General features: G+C 32.0%; 1 protein-coding gene and 1 long non-coding RNA gene across 2 annotated transcripts; both read right to left on the reverse strand.

The window, feature by feature from the left end:
• Window positions 1-10,629: 10,629 nt before the first annotated feature.
• LOC122585937 lies at window positions 10,630-12,607 on the reverse strand. Its single transcript, XR_006321826.1, has 3 exons — window positions 12,367-12,607; window positions 11,309-11,373; window positions 10,630-10,941 (listed from the first exon to the last, which is right to left on the reverse strand). It is a non-coding gene; the product is annotated as an uncharacterized LOC122585937 (long non-coding RNA).
• A 5,743-nt stretch (window positions 12,608-18,350) lies between these two features.
• On the reverse strand, window positions 18,351-21,051 carry LOC122585659. Its single transcript, XM_043757787.1, has 5 exons — window positions 20,631-21,051; window positions 19,223-19,354; window positions 18,935-19,139; window positions 18,666-18,820; window positions 18,351-18,562 (listed from the first exon to the last, which is right to left on the reverse strand). The coding sequence occupies exons 2-5, from the start codon at window positions 19,293-19,295 to the stop codon at window positions 18,450-18,452; spliced, it is 546 nt and encodes a 181-aa protein (XP_043613722.1). The 5' UTR covers window positions 19,296-19,354; window positions 20,631-21,051; the 3' UTR covers window positions 18,351-18,449.
• Window positions 21,052-21,945: the final 894 nt, after the last annotated feature.

Consider the following 21,945-nt stretch of genomic DNA (forward strand, 5'->3'; position numbering starts at 1 on the left):
ATCACATTGCTATTTGACATCACCCACTATGCTTACAAGTTCCAATTTTGATGCGGTAACAAAAATTTAAGGTAAATCCAAAATTTTATCTAAACATATATTATATTTATCATCAATTTTTTTAATAACAATTTATTTTATAATTACGAATCATGTATGAGACATATTTAAATTTCTTTATGATACAATCTATATAGCTACCGTATATCGTACGGGTATTAGGACTAATTACGTATAAAAAAAAAGGGTGGACAAATAATTTGTGACCGAGGGAGTAACTAGCTATTAGCTAATCCTTCATGTATGGCGTCAAAGTCAAACACGTTAGAGATCAGAATTCTGTTTGGAAGTTTTAGTTACCAAAACAAGCCCAAAATTAATTTATCTAATACTGGTAGCCATGCTAGCTAGGAATACATATCAATATTCAAAAGCGTGATAATTGTCACACACCCACAAACACTTGTTACACGAACATAATAAAAACCTACGACTATCAGAAAGATCGATTTCTTATTAATATTCGAAGTTAGGATTGATATTGTAAAAGATGTTATATTAAAAACCCCGATGAGGCACTCAGCCACTCAAGATACACACATAATTCCGCCCCATGGCGGTAACTTCAGAACTCGTATGTCGTATCTATTGGTACCTGACGTCTTTAATTGAAATTACGAACTTCTAATATTTGTTCTTGACTGTTTAAGTAATTTAGAATTTATATCCATATCTTTATTTGAGTGTTTAAGTAATGTTCTGTTAGAAGATAATTGTTAAGCAAATTAAGCAATCTATCATTTTTACAAGAGACGTGAAGTCGAAGGAAACTATAAAAGAGAAAAAACTTGTGTGTTTTCTTAATTCTCTATTAAAAGTCATGGAGTGGTGATTTAAGTTTCACCCCATGAGATTGGGGGTTCTAGCCCTGAAACCTTATAGAGTTTTTCATGAAATTGAGCTATATGGTGGCCTTGGGCTACTTAAAGTTGTCTACATTCGCAGAGTATGAGACCGCTTTTCATCATTGGGTTACTTTGGATAGTCATGTTTTATTCGATGGCCGTAAAAAAAATAAATTATATGATCGGTTTCCTTTAGCTGTAATACATAGTTATATTAATACGAGAGCTCGAGACTCATTTCGTTTAATAATTATATTCCAAATAGATACACGAGAGTACGAGACTAATGGTCTGTTTGTTTTTTTTTTTTAACTTTTAAGTGATTGAATAGATAAATAATGTCTGTATAGGTTAAGTCAATACGGTTATTTTTTGTTTATTAAGTCAAATAAGCAAACACTTTTGATAACTTAATGAATTAAATATTTTGATTAAGTCATGACTTAATTTATTAAGTTCCAAACAAACACCACCTAAGCCTTAATTTATTAAGTCTCAAACAAACACCACCTAAGCCACTAGGGTTCCCAACCTTTACCCTTCTTTTTATAAACATGGGTAATGAGTTCAAACTTTTTTATGTGCATCAGTGTATAGACTTTCCTTAGTTTGAGAACCATTTTTTTGTAACAACCATGAGAACTTTTAGATAATATATTTCTTCACATGTTTTTTTTGTTCATTCACATGTAAAATGATATAAAAAAGTATGTTGTAGAAGAAACTTTTTTAAAAATCCTTCAAAATAGCCTTTTGTGAACTTGTGAATTGATATGTTAACATTTTCATTCACATATTAACAAATGGGTATATATAAGGTTTTGAAAAAAAACTTTCTTCTACAACATGTATTTTTATAACGTTTCACATGTGAAAAAAGCATGTGATCCAATACATAATTTAAGAGTTCTCAAGATTTTTTTTAAAAAAATAGGTTCTGCTCCATCAGTGTATATGTTTATATGTGTATCTTTTTAAAAAGAAAACCAACCCTCGGCTACAATCTCAATTGGGCTTACTGGGCTTTTTAATGTAAACATTGCCCAAATTAGTTTTTGCTTTACTAGTATGGTCCGTGCTGTACTGCTGTGGGCCGTTTAGGCTGATTTATCATTTATGTCATTTTAATATTATAGTTCACTTCTCTAGCGACCATAATCGCTATTCGCAAAACAATACTCTATTTTCGAATAAAGAGAGAAACTAGAGAAATAAAAAATGACTTGATTTGATTAGTAGAAAATATATGTTTGTAAATTGGGGGTAGGGAATATAAGGTTGTTAAGCACTTAAGTTGGATGAAAACCTTCTCACATACCTTTTTTAAACCATAAAAATCATGGGGTAAACATTTATTCATAATATTAAACATTGGTATGTGAGAGGTTTTTCACCCAAATTGGATGCATAACAGCCCCATAATCACTTTTCTCTTGTAAATTTATGTTTGTATATTATTTGTAAGTGTCGGAGGTCCATATGGAAGCAGTCTCTCTACCTTTGTGTAGAGGTAAGACTGTCTACAGCTTACCTCCCCCATTCCCCGCGCAGGGATTGGGTCATGTTGTTGTTGTTGTATATTATTTGTAAGTGTACATGTAGCATCTTTCATCTCCAAGAGAAATTCTAGACTTACAAACATTATACAATCAAAAGTTTACATACACATGTGGCATGTGACGTGGATCAATGATTAAAGAAAGAGAAAGATAAGAAATAAAAAATGACTTGATTTGATTAGTGGAATATGTGTTTATAAACTTTTGTCAATATATTATTTATAAGTATAGCATCTCTCAATTTCCAACGCAGGTGTTTTTCTATGCTCTATCTCTTTCCCCGTATAACTGTTTTTTTTCTTTTTCTTTCTCTCACTTTTATCCAACTCCAATACTCCATGCACTTTTAACCGGTAACAAACACCAAATATGGATTATATATCATTATCCAATAATAATGTTTTGATAAGACTGGAGATCATATGAGATAATTGCTCTTGATCAATGAGGGTTCCGATTGTTAATTTGTTACCCTTAATTAAACGACTTTAGGTGTGTCTTGCATCAATTAGGACAACTTTATTAGCAATAGAAACAGTTTTGTTAGCAATTGTGATGACTCTATTTCCATCCATGGTGACAATAGCAACACATGTAAACTTATATATAACGTATCCATAGGGACTACAATGAAGGGTTTTATGAGTTCAAGTCATGCATACGATGTTCTTGATATCAGTGTTGTAAAACTCGGCCAACTCGATTGGAAACTTGAAATTAGCTTCTTCACGGGTTGGCTTCGGCTGAATCGAGCTAAAACTCGATCAACGGTTAAGACTCGAGTCAACTTTGATCATACTCGGCCGACTCGGTCAAAGCTCGGCCGACTCAGTCAAAACTTAGCCGACTTAGGTCACTTTGGTCAAATTTGTTTTTCTTTTTATAAAAACCTTTATTAAAATTTTTAAATTGGTTTAAATTTATGTTTTTAACAATTAAGGTCTCGTTTGATTCACATAATTTGATGAAATTGGAATTGAATTCATTGGTGCGTTTGGTTGCACAAAGAAGAGAGAATCTCATTCCATAGGAATGTAAACATTCCATCATTTGATGGAATCTCCATTCCTTGGGGATGGAGTAAGGAATTTCATTCCTTACTTCACTTGAATTTTCAAAAAAATCAAAAACATTCCGTCAAATTGCATTCCTTCAAATTCCAATTCTTTTGAAAGATTTCATTCCTTCCCAAAACATTCTGTGAACCAAACGCGTCATCATGTGTCACCTTGCCCAGTTTAAACTCTAAAGCATTACGTTAATATTTTTTATATAATTATTTATAAGCTTGTGAAGTTTATTACATATATTTTCAAATTTTGTGATCGTCAAATATAGTCCCCCTCCCTCTATGCGGTTTATGCGTTCCTAGATCCCTAGTTTCATATATATGTGCTAGTCTAGTTCAAACTGAACTAAGATATTGATCTTCAGCTAATTTTTCAAAGTTTCTTCTTCCTTTTCAAATATATGAATATATGATAATGATATACTATATATATATATATATATCCATGATAACGCCCACCCACATATGAATCACGCCCATATTTTTAAAGTGTAATAACATAGGTACTAAATTGCCCTACATTATATAAAGATAGTTTGAAACCACAATATATCATACGCACCTAACCCAACACCAAAATTCTAATAGCAATCACAATCTTCACACGATCTCAAAAAGTTGCCAAGAATCAAAATCATGTGAGTACCTTTTTAGTTATTACTATCATACATGCATATATGAATAAATATGATCATAATTCATTAAATTATGCATAATGTTTAAACATTATGATTATGAATTAACGGATTTACTGTGAAAGATAAGTAAACATATATATATATATATATTTTGTGGGGTCATGAAACAAGTATAATCACTTGCAAGCGGATAAGAAAGCATAGAGATTCAAACAGTATTTTTCATATAACTGATTTATTTAATTTAAATACAGATTTTATTCTTGGTAGTTGAATAAGTATTTTATGGAAATAAATAAAACTGGCACAAAGTGGTATCTTGCTATAGGAGCTGTCTTTCTCGTCCCCCTCGACAATGGTCCCCTACCACCCCAGGCCACCCACCCATGCCACCATGTCCGTGGTTTACCCGACATCGAAAATGACCCGTCTCTCAATCTCATTCCAACCATTTGATTGACCCAAACTACAAGCCCGGCCCACTTAACCCTTAAATGTGTTTGACAACTTAAAACTTGTCTTAGGTTACTACAATATTGCCCAAAGATCGATTTTATACATATATATATATATATATAGGAAAGTTATTTTGAGAACCATAAAAAGAAAAAGAACGCGAGAACCAATCTGGGCCACACATCTCATCTCCTTTTTTCTCTCTCATCACTTTCATCCAAATTTTTCAAAACGTTTTATCTCACAAACCGTGCATCGTTAGACGAAAAAAAAACCATGGGTAGTCTTAAAATTTCATCCTCTTTCATTAGAGATGCGACTTGATATACTTTTGACAAACTTTTAAATTTCGAATTTTTTTTTTTTTTGAATTTTTTTTTTACCTGCACATGTGTAGGATGTATAACCTACACATGTGTAGGATGTGTATGATGTATACCCTACACATGTCCTGCACATGTGTAGGATTATCGCTAAAAAAAAAATTAAAAAAAAAATCAAAATTTAAAAGTTTGTCAAAAGTATATCAAGTCGCATCTCTAATGAAAGAGCAAGAAATTTTAAGACTACCCATGCTTTTTTTTTGTTTAACGATGTACGGTTTGTGAGATAAAACCATTTGAATGAATTGGGTGAAAATGAGGAGAGAGAAAATTAAATATCATCAAGATCAAAATCAATGGCCAGGATTGGTTCTCGCGTTCTTTTTTTTTTATGGTTCTCAAAATAACTCACCCCTATATATATAATATATTTATATACATGTCCGACCACTCCTTATTTTAGGACCAATTAGGACATGTGTTTTTTGAAACTTACATACCACCATGATCATTTCCGACCACCACCATGATTTTTCGGTGACGACGGTGGTCGCCGGAGCCGGATGACCATGTTTTTGGTGGGAGATGATCATGGTGGTGGTGGTGGTGGTGGTCGATGATGATGATTATGATGTGATCCTAATTAGTCTTAAAGTTAGGGGTGATCCTAAAATAACTCACCTATATATATATATATATATAGAGAGAGAGAGAGAGAATAGTGAGTATGGGGCTGTTATGCACCCAACTTGGGTAAAAAACCCCTCACATACCAATATTAAAATATTTTGAATAAATGTTTGGCCCCCCATGATTTTTATGGTTTAAAAAAAGGTATGTGAGGTGTTTTTCACCCAACTTAGGTGCCTAACAGCCTTATATTACCTTCCCCCATATATATATATATTATATATTATATATGGTAGGGTTAACGTGAGAACCACATATATAGAGAGAACCGTGAGAACCACTAGTTTCCCCCATTCTTTCTTTTTTTTGTGGTTTTTTATTTTTTAATTTTTGTTTTTCACTTTTTTCAACTTTTTTTTTTGTTTTTTATTTTCTTTTAACAAAAACCCATTCCAAAAAAAAAAAAAAATTTATTGTAAAAAATCATATGGGTTACGCGTTAAGAAAACGCATGGATACGGTACGGGCGTTGCCCTACATCCATTTTAAAGGGGTTGTCACCAGACGCATATGAGAATAGTATGGATTTGATGGACGGCGATCCAAGAGATAGTGACGGTTGTTACGGTACGGGCGTAGCCCTTAATTTTAAGGGCAAAGCCTCAGAGATGATTTTTCAATGGTTTTCACCATATATGTTGGTTCACACTTGATCCCTTCACTGTATATATATATATATGTTTAAAATTATTATATATTATTATTGATGAATAGTCGTACATTAAAAATGTACGAATAATAAGAGAAATAAGGAGTAAAAAGAACATGCAATATGTCTATGTCCAAAAATGTATATATTGCCACGTCAATTTGTAACCATTGTGGGGACTCATGAGCTGCGTGGCCTCTGTCAACCACACAGGAATAGATGAACTTGTACATGTGTGTCAAATGAAAATTAAAGTCATTTCTAATCAAATCTCTGTCTTTATATTTATTTTTAAATTAGAAGCTAGTATAGAAGAGTAGAAATATTATATTTATAACATATTCTTTCTTTAACAAAAATTGCAACTCTAACCAATTATTAATCTAGCAATCTTAATATATGCCTTATGACATATAACGATCCTCTTTATATATAATAAAGAATGATTTTTTTTTTTTTTTCTATAAAAAAAAAATCTAATCGTAGTCGTTATTCAACCTTGGCTTAAGGTAGGTGAGGTGACCCGAATTTTGTTTACAAGTGACTAAGTGAGGCATTTGAACTTTGAAGGGTACTAATATGAAGTTGAAACTAACTTAACTTGGTTTAGGAAACTAATCGCGTTTTTATAAACCCCGGCTTACTACTTTTGTTTACGTTGGCCCATTTAGTTTGTATCCATAATATTTCTTCTGTGCAAGTCATTGTTTTATTTATATTTTATACTTTTAGCTGAATTTTAATGATTTATTAGGGAATTTAACAAGTTTATTTTATTATATTGATAGAGTTTATTTATCATTTCCTTTATTTTAGACATCTACTTCAAAAATTAATCAATTTTTTTCTAACAGCGAGTTGTGTTTTACTAGTTAATATTTAGCATTCTAACAACACAGTGACATCCAATTGGGCAATATGCGGAGCTTGAACTATGCATGCCTGAGATAAAACTCAGGACTCTTGAAAACCCTTCAAAATGATCAATTTATATATTTTTAGTTATTAATTGAAAAGTTTACCACCTACTTTACTTGCCTTGAAAACGAGTAAATCACATTAATAAGAATTTATGAATTATTTTCAAGGTGGGAAACTACAGGATAGTACTATAAAATTTTTATTAAAGTATATTAGACACCCACAATGGTAAAGTTGTAAAAGCCTTTTATTAAGAAATTAAAATTTCATTTTTACTCCAATAGTAAAAATTCAGAAAAAACCTCAAAGTTTATTAATTTGTAATTAAATATAGATGAAAGAGAGTGTTAATCATCAACAATAGGTTGAGGTATTTGAACTTATTTAACAAGAAAAATGATAAATCATTCTAATGATTAGCTTAAAAATCCACCTAACATTATAGGAAGGTAACATGTGGTGTTCACTGTCCTTCACTGATTACCTCAGTGGTTGGACACCTAGACGTTTGTCCGTGAGATCTCAGGTTCGATACTCTCGGGCGTGAGATTTACAGGCTTTAGGTTTCTTAGGCCTTCGTGGAGCATTTACCAGGTGGGGCAGGCAGGGGGAGGGAAACGGGTCTTAGGTCCACGGTAACCGGCCCGGATACTCGTGGCCTGACCCTTGTTGTTCTAAAAATAACATGTGGTGTTCACTAATTCTCTTTTCTAATCTTGCTCCTGATTTTTCCACACGTCATCATCTCTTGGTTAGAAAGATTTTTAGGCTATTTACTTAGGATGATTAATCATATCTCACTTAACAAATAAGTCATCTCTTTTGATAGAAAAAAGCTTTTCGAAGACTTTTTATAAAAATAAAAAATGTCAAAGTTACAAACAACTTACACACATTCTAACAAATTGATGTGTCACCAACTATATGATGACAGATAATGAAGAAAGAGAAAAAAAAAAGTTTTAAATTTAATTGGTTCACTTAAATTGTCACATCACTTTCTATAGTTTTGTTTGTATATATAACATTGATTATACTCTTATTATTGATATATTGATTTTTTATATTTATGTTATTAGCTTGATCTTTATAATAAATATCATTTAGTAACATTTTAAATTGTATAATAAAATATTTCACATTTACAAGTAAGAATAAACATGAAAAACCATAATGATTTTCACATTTATAGTTGTGAAAACTATTCACATTTATCAGACATTAGTTTGTAACACCTATTTTTTGTCGCCTTAAAAATTCGATGTTACATATCGACTTTCACCTTTTAAATATAAATAATTAATATATTTATAAAACGTAAACTCTATTTTTGTACAAGTGTGAAAATTTGTGATGATTAATTGAATTTTTACACATGTAAAGATTTTACACACTAAATGTAAACAAAGTCACAAAATGAATACACTTTTTAAAAGGGAGAATAAATAATTTTTTTGTAGATAGAGGACTCGAGCCATTATTGTAGCCCATTATTTATGTCTGCTTTACTACTTTGTTAACGTCTAAATGAATTACATACCACCTCCACCCTCCCCGCTTTTTAATTGGTATCAGAGTCCTGACCTCGCTCATGATATCCCTTTTTAAGATTCGGATCAATATGCCCTATGAGTGCAGCCTTAGTTGTTGACCTCTCACATCAGAAAACCAACAAAATGGCCCGACACGCTGGATTCTTGTTGGATCGATAAAAATCTTGTTGCGCATAGAAGGCATGAGGTCGTGGTAAGTCACAATTTGGTTCGAGCATGGGAATTTCAATAAGAGTTGTTGCGTTATTTAAACAAGCTATGAACCAAGATATATAATCGCATATCCTAGTTGTTCTTTATCTCCCTTTACCTCCTTAAATTGTCTACAGAAGAATTAATGCAACTAAAGATTTCGTTCACCATCAAACTATACCAATAGCCAGAATCGAGGAGTACTGTTTACCTCATACTACATGTTGCAACCGTAACTCACCTCCAGGCAAACGAACACATGTTGATTGAGGAAAACATTTCTCTATGATTTTGGCTATTGGTTTTGGATAATGGTGAACGGAACTTTTAGTTGTGTTAAGGAAAAAAGGAAGTTAAAATCATCAGGTAAGTGTGAAAGATCACACGGCCAAAATTAATGTAGACAATCTTTGAAAAATAGAGAAAAATGAAGAACAATGGGATAAGCAGTTATCTTGGTTCAAATACCTTATTCAGATTTCCAAGCTCGTAGAAATTAAACAATGACTTACGACGACCTCGAACCTTCTGTGCATACAACAACTTTCAACCGACTCAACAAGAATCCAGCCTATCGAGCCAGTTTATTATGCCCTTGTAAGATTGGGTTTTTTTTAGCTGCAAGAGGTCAACAACTAAGGTCGCAGCCATAAATCATACTAATCGAGTCTTAGAAAATGATACCATGAGTGAAACCAGGGCTCTCATAAATATATATATATATATATCGTGGTGGTGGGTTGGTCAGTTGGGGGTGGGAATGACTAATTTATATAAGACTATGAAGAGATCTAAAATTCATGAAAAATTTAACAAATCAAAGTATAAGTTATTAAGAACTCGAAGAAACTCAAAAGAATAGAGAAATGTAGAGAGTAGTAGAAAGAATTTTTTATTTTTTTCTTGTATGTTTTACAAATGCAGGCGGGAGACTTTTTTTGGCAAAGAAAAAACCCAATTATATCATACATAACATCATATAAGAAAAAACCCAATAATTTATCTAGATAAAAAATCTCATCTATATAAGATTTTCTAGGTAGGATCTTCTAGTACTTAATTTTAAGTTCCGGGCAAAATTTAGTTCTCCATACAAAGAAAGAGAAAAAGATAGAGAATGTTATTGGAGGAGACGAATGAAAAAATGAATATGAAATTTTGCATTCATTTTGCCTAGCTTTTCATTAATTTTTGTCAGACGATCCATGTTAGCTTTTTCCTAGTCAGAAGATAACGTAATTAAACTAATCTTATTACCTTATAAAGCATTTTTGAAATGCCTCAACTCGAATTAATAGAAAAATAAGGATTTTTATTTTTATTTTTTAGAGAGATATCTCAGTTCGTCGCAGTGGGAGGGTGCAATCCCCCCTGCGCCGCAGTGGGAACAAAGCATCACCCGAACCAGTAAATTCCCACTGCGCCGCAGTGGGAGTGCTCATGCCCACTACGCCGCAGTGGGAGTCCTGTACTGAAACAACACCAAATTTTATTTTTGACACTCAATCAACTTACAATTTCCAACTCAAAACCAAACTTTACATCAAGTTTCAAATGACCCAAGACACATCACATTTTGAAATCCTTACATATTAACATCTCCAAAACATAAACTTTGTACCAAAACTCGTTATAAAAGACAAACTATAAAATTAGAAATTTCGGCATGACCCATTCGTAAAATCATCATCCAAAACCTGTTACGGATTATTAGTTTTACCAAAACACATTTAATTATGATCAATACATCACTACTACAAAACGACCCATTGAAAATACCCCAAAAACTCAGGTCTAACACTAGACATCATAATAATTTTCCCAAAAAGACATAACAAGGGTACAATGAGCCGATAGTTCAGAGGGGGTCATTAAGGTTCCTATTACCAATACCATTATCCGCATTTAGCTAAAGCAAGCATATCCATTAAGCAACTTTAACTTCAATCTTTAGATTACTTAACTTTCTTCCACATCCGAGACAACCTATAAAAAGGGTAAACAACTAAAAAGTAAGCAAAGCTTAGTGAATAATCTTGCATATGTTTATACATACGAAGGAGGGCAATGCACAAAGGACTGTTGCATATAGACTATGACACCGTCGTGTCATATCTATAATACTCACCTTTGTGCCAACGCGTTACATGGATCCATATAAAAAAATGATTACAATCTCAATAAATATCACAATAACAATGCTCCACATGAGCCTATGGCCACCAATTAGGCCTGTAATCAAACTCAACCATAGATATGAGACTAACGCCAAATCAATTACCACCATGGACACAACTCAACATCGAATCGTAATTGACCCAAGACATATATAAAAGTATGCAAGAAAACTCACCTCCTCCGCAACGACTAAAATCATAAATCAACAAGACCGCAAGTACACAATACGTATGCATCAACCTAGCAAGGATACACAAATAAATAGAATGTCATCAATCACATACAAGGTCGCTTAGCCACATTCAATAGTACCTTAGCACCAAACCCATCATTTACAATCTTATATTAATCTTGGGCTAGTTCACATAACATGTATCTCTTATATCATTTTCATATGGCCAAACTTACTTTCGTAGAAAAAGTACCATTTTCATATTTGACCAAGCTACCTTCAAACAAGCATAACTCAAGTTCTACTCACTCTTTTCACTTGATTCCAATGGCCAAATTTAGATGACACATATACCTACATTTTATCTTTAGTGACCAACATGTGAATTGTCTTTAAAAGTTGACTTCTGGTCATCTTAAAAACCAAAACTGCTGTTGTTGCTAACAAACAATTTTGACCTTACTGACTTCAAATGACCATAACTTGACTTCTACACCATATTTTGACCTCAAAATGACCATAACTTGAGTTCTACACCATATTTTGACCTCATTCCAATGGCCACTTCGAGCTAACACATTTAGGTACATTTTATATTCAGTGACCAAGACATGAATTAACTCATAAGAATGTGTTTTACTCGTTTTAATAACAGACACAGAATCATTTTTGCTGAAAGATCAGCATGACGCTACTGAATTCAAAAGTTCATATCTGGAGTTCTACTTCGTATTTTTAACCTATTCCAGTGGCAAATTTTAGCTAACTCAATAACATACATTTTCTTTCTAGGACTCAACAAGTGAAAAATCTGATAAAGCAATGTGTTTCCCATGACAAGGTCAGAAATCAGAACTGTCACAGTTTTCATTTTCACTAACAATCATCAAAATTTTCATGCACCCAACTAGAAACCCCCAATTTGATTGAATTTCAAAAACCCTAACTTGTATTATAGCAATTAACTCAATAGAAAGAAAACCCTCAATTTTTCAATTCAATTTAATAGCAAGAACCCTAATTTCTAAAACAATTAAAACTAAGATTAATAAGATAATTACCTTAATGTTTCAAGAACAAAGATCAATACTTCAAGCCCTAATTTCTCCTCCTTCTTCCTTAAAAATTCAGCCACCACCATTTAGGCATAAACCCTAACCTTTCAATTTCTTTTGCTAGCAACTTGATGATTATTATTTGGAAGATTTCTTTGAATTAGATGGAGATTAATTATGAAACAATAAATTGAAGAATGAAATGAAGAAAGGAAGAATAATGAAAAGAGTTGATGGTGGTGGAATCTTGATTCAACAAAATGGAAGTGTCTGGCTTTACTACATGATGCAACGCATCAAATGAAAAATGGTTGGTAAAATACCCGCTATCCATTAAAGTTTCAACTAATTTATTCCCGTATCTAAAAATAAAATATTAGGAAATTATTTTAATGTCAAAACTATAATAAATGTTATTTTTTAGTGGTCTAAAAAATTTAGGATGTTAACCTTAAATATACCTATAACTAACCTTAAATCACAACCACTCATTTTTTTCTCTCTTCTCAAATCACAAACACTCTTTTTTTTTTTCTCTCTCATCCATAAATCATTTTATTTCTCTAATTCATTCAAAATCTTTTATCTAAAAAACCGTATATCGATAAATTATAAAAATTGTATGGGTGTTCTCAAAATTTCATGCTCTTTCATTAGAGATCTCATTCGATATACTTTCGGCAAATTTTTAAACTTGAGGGCGGAGCTTGTACGGCTAAAGCATTTGGCTATCACACTTTATGACTTATCACCTCCTATGACCTATCACCTCACCGCCGCAACGTGCGAGCACTATCTCTCGTTTAGGACAAATATAAACTCCTTCCATCCCGACCCACTAAAAGTGTGATGTTTTGAATTTTAAAGTCTAACATTTGTAACTTTAACCTTAATAATTTTATTTGTGTTAAATAATATGGGATGAAAGTTATATGAATTAATTGTGTTTTAGGCATGTTTATAATGGTATAACTTTTATAAAGTTTTATAATAAAGTTTTATATAACAATACAAAATATACTTAAGTTCAAAGTTTTAAAATAAAGACTTTGAATATTAAAAGTATGACACTTCTAATGGGACGGAGAGTATTTTTTTATATAGTCAGTTGAAATTTGACATTAGAGAACACTTTACCATACAATGTTGAAGTCTTGCATGCACTCTAGACTACGAAAAGTAGACGATGAGCCGTTACATGTGATTTATGGAAAAATCTCACAAACTTGTCGCTCCAAAAAATCAAACCCAAAACCCGTAAGAAAAAACCAAAAATGCATTTAGGAGAATATATGGTTATTAATTATATACTATACAAAAACAATACATGTGAATAGTAACTCGCTTACGTGGCGAGTTACTGTTTGTCCACGTCACAACCTGTATTACTATTTAGATTTTGTCACGTCGCATTTTGTTCGGGTTTTTTTACTGCGGGTTAGTTTTTGGTTTTTTCACACTTTTTTTCCTTTCAGTTATTCAACCTCTATATGACCACACCCTTTACCACCATTCGGATTTTGTCAAATCGCATTCTGTTGGAATTTCAACTACATTAATATATTAAAGATTTGTTTCACATTGTATACCGTTCGGGTTTTCTATTACGGGTTACTTCTTGGTTCCATAAACACATCCATGACCATATGATTTTTAATTAATCGGTTGAAGGTCCAACACAATAACACTAGAATAATGTAACTGTTTAACTTGCTTGCGTAGCATGTTACTATTCATCCACGTCACAAACCCGTACCATTATTCAGATTTTGTCACATCGCATCTGTTCGAGTATTTTACTATGCGTGACTTTTTTGTTTTTTTCACGTACACTTTTTCTTTTTGGGTCATTCAACCTTTTTATGGCCACACCCGTATCACTAATCTTATTTTCTCATATCACATTCCGATTAAATTCTCAAATAATATATCGAGGATTTTGCCACATGTACCCCATTCGAGTTTTCTACTACGAGCTACTTTATTGGTTTCTTGCATACTTTTAAACAAATATATCCATGAGAGAACAATTTTTAATTAAGCGTTTGAAGGTTAAACACAAATACACTATAATAATGTAACCGTTTCAACAAGACAATTCAAGCCTCACAACGCGAGATCGGAATTTCTTAGTTATAAATATGTCCACTCGTGATAATTCAATGCGAAAAATAGAAGAAGAATAGGTTCTCATGATCATTGAATAGATTTAACATGACTTTGAAACCAAGATTTATAATGTTAAAAAGGTACGCGTCTAACTTTTTCTAGTTGCATATGAAATGGAGAGGATTTGAGGAACCTAAAAAGGTCCATGAAAATTGGTAAGTTAATTCGACCCAAAATTTTGGTTGGATCCTCTTCCTAACAATTAATAATACAACCACATGGCCATAGCATGGGCAGCGTGGAGGATGGACCCGCTAACTCAATAAATGAGAGTGTGATAGGTTTAGTGTTTTACCTCTACAAAATTTCTTACCATCTATGGGATAGGATTAGTGTGATTCTTGAAGGAACTTTTTTCGTGTGGTGGCGTTCACTATGAAAATATCAAAACGAGGATAATTACGGCTTGAAGAAGAGCACCAGCAGTGATGTCATCCATCTTTTAGTTTCCATATCTCATCTATAGTTGTCTAGTCATTGTAAATGTTTTAAATATCTCGTTTAAATTGTTGCAGGATAATTGCGGCTTGAAGATTAATAATTCTTATACTTTTATTTGAATTATATCATTTGTAAGGCAATTATATCATTTATAGTAACCAATTTATTTAATCATGTTCTTTAGTCATCATACTTGGATTATATATATGACTTTAAGTAGTGAATTGTGTATATATATGAGTTTTAGAAGAGCAAATATATCATTTCTCCAATTCTCCAAAACAATAAAAACTCCATATTCATCTTTTGTTTTTGGTGTACATGCATGTTACTTTAGTATTAGTGTATATATGAGGGAACCCATTGATATTTTTCGCATGCATCTTAATTCAAAGTTATAGACCAAAATATGAAAGCTTGGCATTCTATTTTCCACTTAGACCTATATATCCATCAATATAAGTTCAAGGGCAGGTTTCGAGTCATTATCGTTGTCCGCATGTCATTTGTCAACTTGATCAACAGCAAGATATTCTTTAACAAAAATAATATATGTGCCTAAAATTCATGTCTAAATATATCTAAAAGGAAGATCATCAAGACTTATATGCGGTAACATTAAAGTGGAGATGGAAAAAAAAAATCGATAGATTCTATATATGTGACAAATTTGCATTGATTACAATCATGATTAAAAGAGACGGGTAGCACAAATTTTTTTATCGTTGACCTTACACCAACGTAAAATAATAATACCGGCTAAATTGTTACGATTTTTTGTGATTATTTAGTATTTTTGGTTATTTTTAATCATTTTTAAGAGTTTTTGCACTTTAACAATTTACATTTATCAGTAAATTGCACAAGTACGTCTTTATATGTTTTATTATTAGGATCACCTTTCAAAAGTTTAGAATTAGTTATATTGACGGATATTCAATATGTGTTTGACTCGTAACACAAATAAAGAATATATTGCTTTAAAAAAAAGTTACGCTATCTGAATCTAACGGACCGTAGCACGGGTTACCCAACCGTTGTGTGTAGTTCCGCCCATGGTTAATTATGTATGCTTAATTAATTAGCTTATGAAATCGAAGTCACTATATAATTAGTCATTTATAATTAGTTGGTAGTATCTTCAATTAAGTAAATTAACGAATGTATAATACTCGGCACTCGCCTACTCGGTATAAAAGTAGGGCTCACCTTTGACTTCATGCCATGAACCATTAAGTAATCAGCATTTCATCATTGATTTCCTTCATTTCCCACGTGGTTACTGAAGATTTCCTTGCAATAGCATGTTGCCCATTGATCGTTAGATCATCCTAATTAGCCTTTCGTCTATCCTCTTATTTTCTTCCTTTTCCCATGTCACGTTAATGTTACATAGGCGGAATTATACTATAGATAAGGATAAATTTTTTAGATCAATGATGTATTTTCTATTATAAATGCCACGGGTTAAAATAATATGAGACACCAAAGTTAATGTAAATAACTTCAAATTTTAAAAAAATTCTTATAACAATAAAACTTATAAAGATATATTTATATAACTATAAATAATGAAAACTACCATTAAAGTCAATCTGAGCCACTCGACCTTCCTAAACTAGTGATTATTCTCTATGCTTGCTTGTAATGACTTGATTGAATACTATTTATATCTAATACTATATATTACGAGAGCAAGTACCCATGCGTTGCGGCTGTGAAATGATGAAGATGATATGTCATAGAGTGTCATAGTCAAATGCCTTAAACGTACGGGCTCCGCCCCCGGATTTAAAAATTCACCGAAAGTATATACAATAACATCTCTAATGAAAGAGCATAAAATTTTAAGAACACCCATATAATTTTTATAGTTTATCGATGTACAGTTTTTGAGATAAAAGATTTTGATAAAATTAGTGGCATAAAATGATTTATGGAGGAGAGAGAATGTTGTATGCACTGATGTATGGTACATCATGCATTATCATGTGTACATTGTTGAAATTGAATGTTGAAAGTTGAAAAGTGGATTTGCTTTATAATATAGTATAGATAAGTAGTGCTCGGGACCATCTATTGGACGAGTATTCTCAAGATATATGAATCTTATACTAATTGTGAAACAAAAAATGTATGACCAATATCACAACTTAATGAATACGAAAGCTAAAAAAGAAACATATGAAAATGATATAAATATTGATTCTAATTTTACTTTTTTTTTCCAACTTTAGTTAAATAAAAGGAGAAACAAAAAGTGTATGACCAATGTCACAAACTTAATCAATATGAAAACTAAATAAGAAACATATGAAAATTAAGTCCATATAAATATTAATTTCAATTTACCCATTGTTTTCAAGTTTAGTTAAATAAAAAGAGAAACAAAAAGTGTAGAGTATATAATTTGATAAATACATACCAATTTATCAACAAAGACCATCTCGAACATTTTGATTTTCTTCGGGTAATAATAACAATAACATAAGAATTCAATGTTAAATAATAATAATGATTAAATATGAACAAATTATATAAATAAAAAAACTTTTTTGGTAGTCGATCATAGTTTTTTTTTTAGGCCGTAGATTTTTTCTTAAGGTTGAGAATATGTGAGGATTTATATATAGATAATAATAATAAAGATTTTTTATAAGATTTTTTTATTAAAGGTCGGCCATATTTTATGAAATAAATATTGAAAAAATAGAGGATTAATAGGGAGGGAGTATTAGACTAAAGGAGGGGGATTAAGGGTGTCAAGTATATCCCAACCTCCTCTTTTAGTTATATTATAGATAAGAATAGTTTTTTATTTATAAAAATGTTAAAACTTGTGTAATATTTACACATAAACACCCCTTAAAATGTTTTTATCTATACAATTCACCCCTTAAAGTATCTCTATTAACACTTTACATCAATTACTTTGAATGAATAACTTACACCACTCGAACCCGTCCCCACCACCACATCGTCGTCGTAATAACTACCGCCGCATTATGCAGGTATCGTGATAGTGTATACAGATATATATAATATCATTAATTGCGGTCCGTACTCCTTATATAAAAGATTGACTTAAAAACATTACATTTTAACAAGTATACAAAGCTGTTTATACCAATGTTTTAGATACCGGTATTTTAATCATACCGGATTTGTCCTCAGAGGCCGGTATTTACTGGTATTGTTAAAATATCGGCCGGTATTTTAAAACCTCAACATAATATAGTTTCCTTGAAATTTATACCACAACATAATACCTGTAACTATTCCTAACATGAAATATATACTTATGGGCTACTTTTGGGCTGCACACGACTACAAAATAACAAATACAAACCACCAAATGTAATCACACACAAACATCTAAGTTCCATAGAAATACAAATCCATACATATAGGGAGAAACAGAAAGGTACAAATCCAATAACAGGAAAAGAAAGTACAAATTAAACACGAAAATACGATGATCATTGAGACATGGGCGTGTTGTATGCGTCAAGTGTGCGATCACTTAATGGATGAAAGTCGTTATCATATTCATGTCCATCTTCATCAACTAGAGCAAAACCACCATCATTTTCTACAATACCAAATACCAAATTAACAATGAGTGGAATGACTACTAATAACTATATACTAAAAGTAAGACACTTAATCAACAATAGCATATATTATAATGCAACCTTGTGTTTGAGAAGCCGGTTGGGTTTCATCAAGCATGTTATCTATATCCTCCGTGTTAAGTTCCCCTTCGGGCTCTTCTTTAACCACCCAAAAATCAGCATCATCAATGCACTCATAATCAACGGGATCATACGACCTTTTAGAATCTTTTAGCCTAAAAAAACAAATGAAGTATGCAAAGTATATTACTATCTGGTGCAATTCTCAAGAAGCTACACAAATTACAGCTAACTAAAAATAATGCAGTAAGAATGTATATATGTATTACCTGTTTTGCAACCGCAAGTTATAATGAACAAATACAAGATCATTTAGTCGTTGATGCTCCAACCTATTCCTTCTTTTGGTGTGGATCCTTTCAAAAACACTCCAATTACGTTCACAACCTGAGGAAGACACGGTTTGACTTAATACTCGAATCGCAAGCTTTTGCAACAACGGATATTCTCCACCAAATAACCTCCACCATTCAGCTAGAAAAGAAACAATTAGAGCCCTTAAAAGTTATAACAAAATAATATATTATTCAATAATAACATAAAATACAAAATCTTACCGGGTTGAGTAGCTTTACGAGAAACCACCGCCATAGTCCAACCAAAAGTACCGGGTTGAGTAGCTTTATACATATTTGTGACTTGCCTTAATACTATTCTAATATGTATATTGTATAATAGGGATTAGTTTCCTGGAATGTAAGAAACTTTAAATGAATGTCTATAGTAGGAAATAACTAAAGTTGTGTGTATTGTATGTAAACAACTCGAAATAATGTTTATTGTATGTAAGAATTTTGTTTCAACCAATTAAAATCTGACAAGTGGCACTTGTATATGGTTGTCACATATGTTTTCTTGCATACAATAAACATTTTTTCGAGTTTCTTACATACAATACACACAACTTTAGTTTTTTTTCTACTATAGACATTCGGTCAAAGATAGTTACATTCCAGGAAACTAATCCCGGTATAATATCAAGTTATCATCAACTACTTTGACACAATCATGTTGCGTGACACATTTCATATTTATTCCCATTTAGCCAATCTATGAGCATTTATGGGCCTAACACGAACCGGAAAAAATAACCTTTAGAATAAACAGTAAAATAACCAATTCAATAGATTATACAAACTTTTATACAAACACGAAAATAAATGTTACACTAACAAACATAGAAAAGTTATGTAGTAAAATAAAATTAATAGGAAATGTTACAAATGGTCCTTGTGGTTGTTCATATTAGCATGTTGCCCCCAGTGCTTTTTTTTCATTGCTAATGGTCCCTTGGTTTTTCATTCTCGTTACTATGAGTCCCTGACACTAACACCTGTTAGTTTTGAGCCGTTAGCAAGAGTATAATTGTACAATCAAGTCTTACAGCCACCATATATACCCTTCTTCTTCCTTCATGTTTTTCTTCCTTTTTCCGGCCACCACCATCTCCAAGATTCGGCCAAAACTTTTTTTTTTGTCATCTTTTTCCAGATTGACACAATTTCAATTCCAATATTTTCCCCAATAATCAATCACCAAAACAAATTGATACTAAACACCTCTACTATATATATATATATATATACACACACGTATATCTAACATGACATACCCACTAAATAACATTAAAAATACGAACCCCATGAAATGATTAGTGCTAACAAAGAAGCTTATGTTGGCTATTTTCTTCATTAAATTAACTCTTATATTAAATATCAAACTCTTAGGTATCAAATTATCCGATAACCTCAAACAATAAAAACACTCCAAATCTCTTTTACATCCACTTTATGTGATTCCAATCATAAAATTGGTTTCAAAAACACATAACCAAACACCATCTTAGTGGTATTTAACTAGATCCCATGAAGTTACTTATTTCCACTCACTTACAATTAATAGAAAGGGTAACAAGGAAGAATAAGAAGACGTACAAACAAAAAACAAAAAGAAAGGTTCATATACCCTTTTATTCATTATATATATGTACGAAACATATATCTAGTTGACGCGCCGTTGTATTTTGGTGGCTGAAAAATGGGGAGGACGACAAGGTTGTTGATTAATGTTTGGTGGTCTTTTTCATCCATCTGGCATGGCAGTCCGCCGGAGGCTTTATTTTTTCGTAATCACAGTTTTTTTCGAGTATTCCTATGAACCTAGGTTCCCTCGATCTTCAACCTGGGATATAGTTGGCCTGACCCCGCCCTTCCCACGATCAGAATAAACCCCCGCGGTGGGTTTTTATTTTTGCCGAAGTGAGAATTTTGAACTAGGGTTTTGGGTTTCCATCGAAATAGATCTGAGATTGTAATGAGCAGATGAATTCCAATGTTCAGGATGTTTTTGCAAGGCTTTTTGGATTGGAATTAACACTTGAAGACTAATCAACAAAAACAAGAGAGGTATAGATATATAATAATATATAGGTATGATACATACATATATAGATACAGATGCAATTATTATAAAATGTTATGTGTTTGTCACAAATAGTCCCTATGATTGCTAAATGGATCAAAATGCCTCTCACGTGGTATGCAAGTGAGGGGTTTAACGACTAAAATTAACAGAAGTTAGTGTCAAGTACTATTGGCAACGAGAATGAAAAACCAAAGGACCATTAGTAACGAGAAAAAAACACAGGTGACAAAATGCTAATATGAACAACCACAGGGACCATTTGTGACATTTTCTCTAAAATTAAACAATAAAAAAAAATGTACAGTTAGGAATTATTTTTCTTTTTCATATGTCAAGAAACAGCAAAAATATTTATTTTAATTGGTAGTCCACAATAGACGTGTAAGTGAGTTTTTTATGGTCTAAACTTAGGGATGAACAACTTTTCTCAAATCCAGATCCCGTCCGGAAGTGGTACCGAATCATGAATTGGACCGGGTTCGGGAAAACCAAAAGTAATAATGACTAATCCCGGTTTTCATTTAACCAAGATTCAAAATCCATTTATGGTATCGATGGTACCGTCCCATACCTGTGCGTTGTGGCGACATTTCTTAAAAATGATAGTTAAATGATCTATCGCCAATTGAATGAAGAGGACGGTTGTGTAGGTGAGTGTGTGATGGTTAAGACTGTAGAGGATGTTTGTTTCTTTTGTTGTGTGTGCGGGATAACACTAGGTTATGAGATAAGGGTATTTTGGGATATCCAATGAAAGTTATTAAAGTAAGGTCATATTTGATAAAATCAAATGCTGAAAAGTTTTAAAAAGTCATTTGCTTTATTAGAAAATATAGATATAGATATAGTTATATAA

Source organism: Erigeron canadensis, chromosome 1 (assembly GCF_010389155.1).
Source record: "Erigeron canadensis isolate Cc75 chromosome 1, C_canadensis_v1, whole genome shotgun sequence".
Classification (NCBI taxonomy): domain Eukaryota; kingdom Viridiplantae; phylum Streptophyta; class Magnoliopsida; order Asterales; family Asteraceae; genus Erigeron; species Erigeron canadensis.

What these genes read in the sequence shown, in the direction of transcription:
- LOC122585659 (XM_043757787.1), bottom strand. Translation starts at nt 19,295, where the DNA reads ATGTATAAAGCTACTCAACCCGGTACTTTTGGTTGGACTATGGCGGTG. An exon ending in AACTTGCGGTTGCAAAACAG is followed by an intron (nt 18,821 to 18,934) that starts GTAATACATATA and finishes TTGTTTTTTTAG; the next exon opens with GCTAAAAGATTCTAAAAGGT. An exon ending in ACCGGCTTCTCAAACACAAG is followed by an intron (nt 18,563 to 18,665) that starts GTTGCATTATAA and finishes TTGGTATTGTAG; the next exon opens with AAAATGATGGTGGTTTTGCT.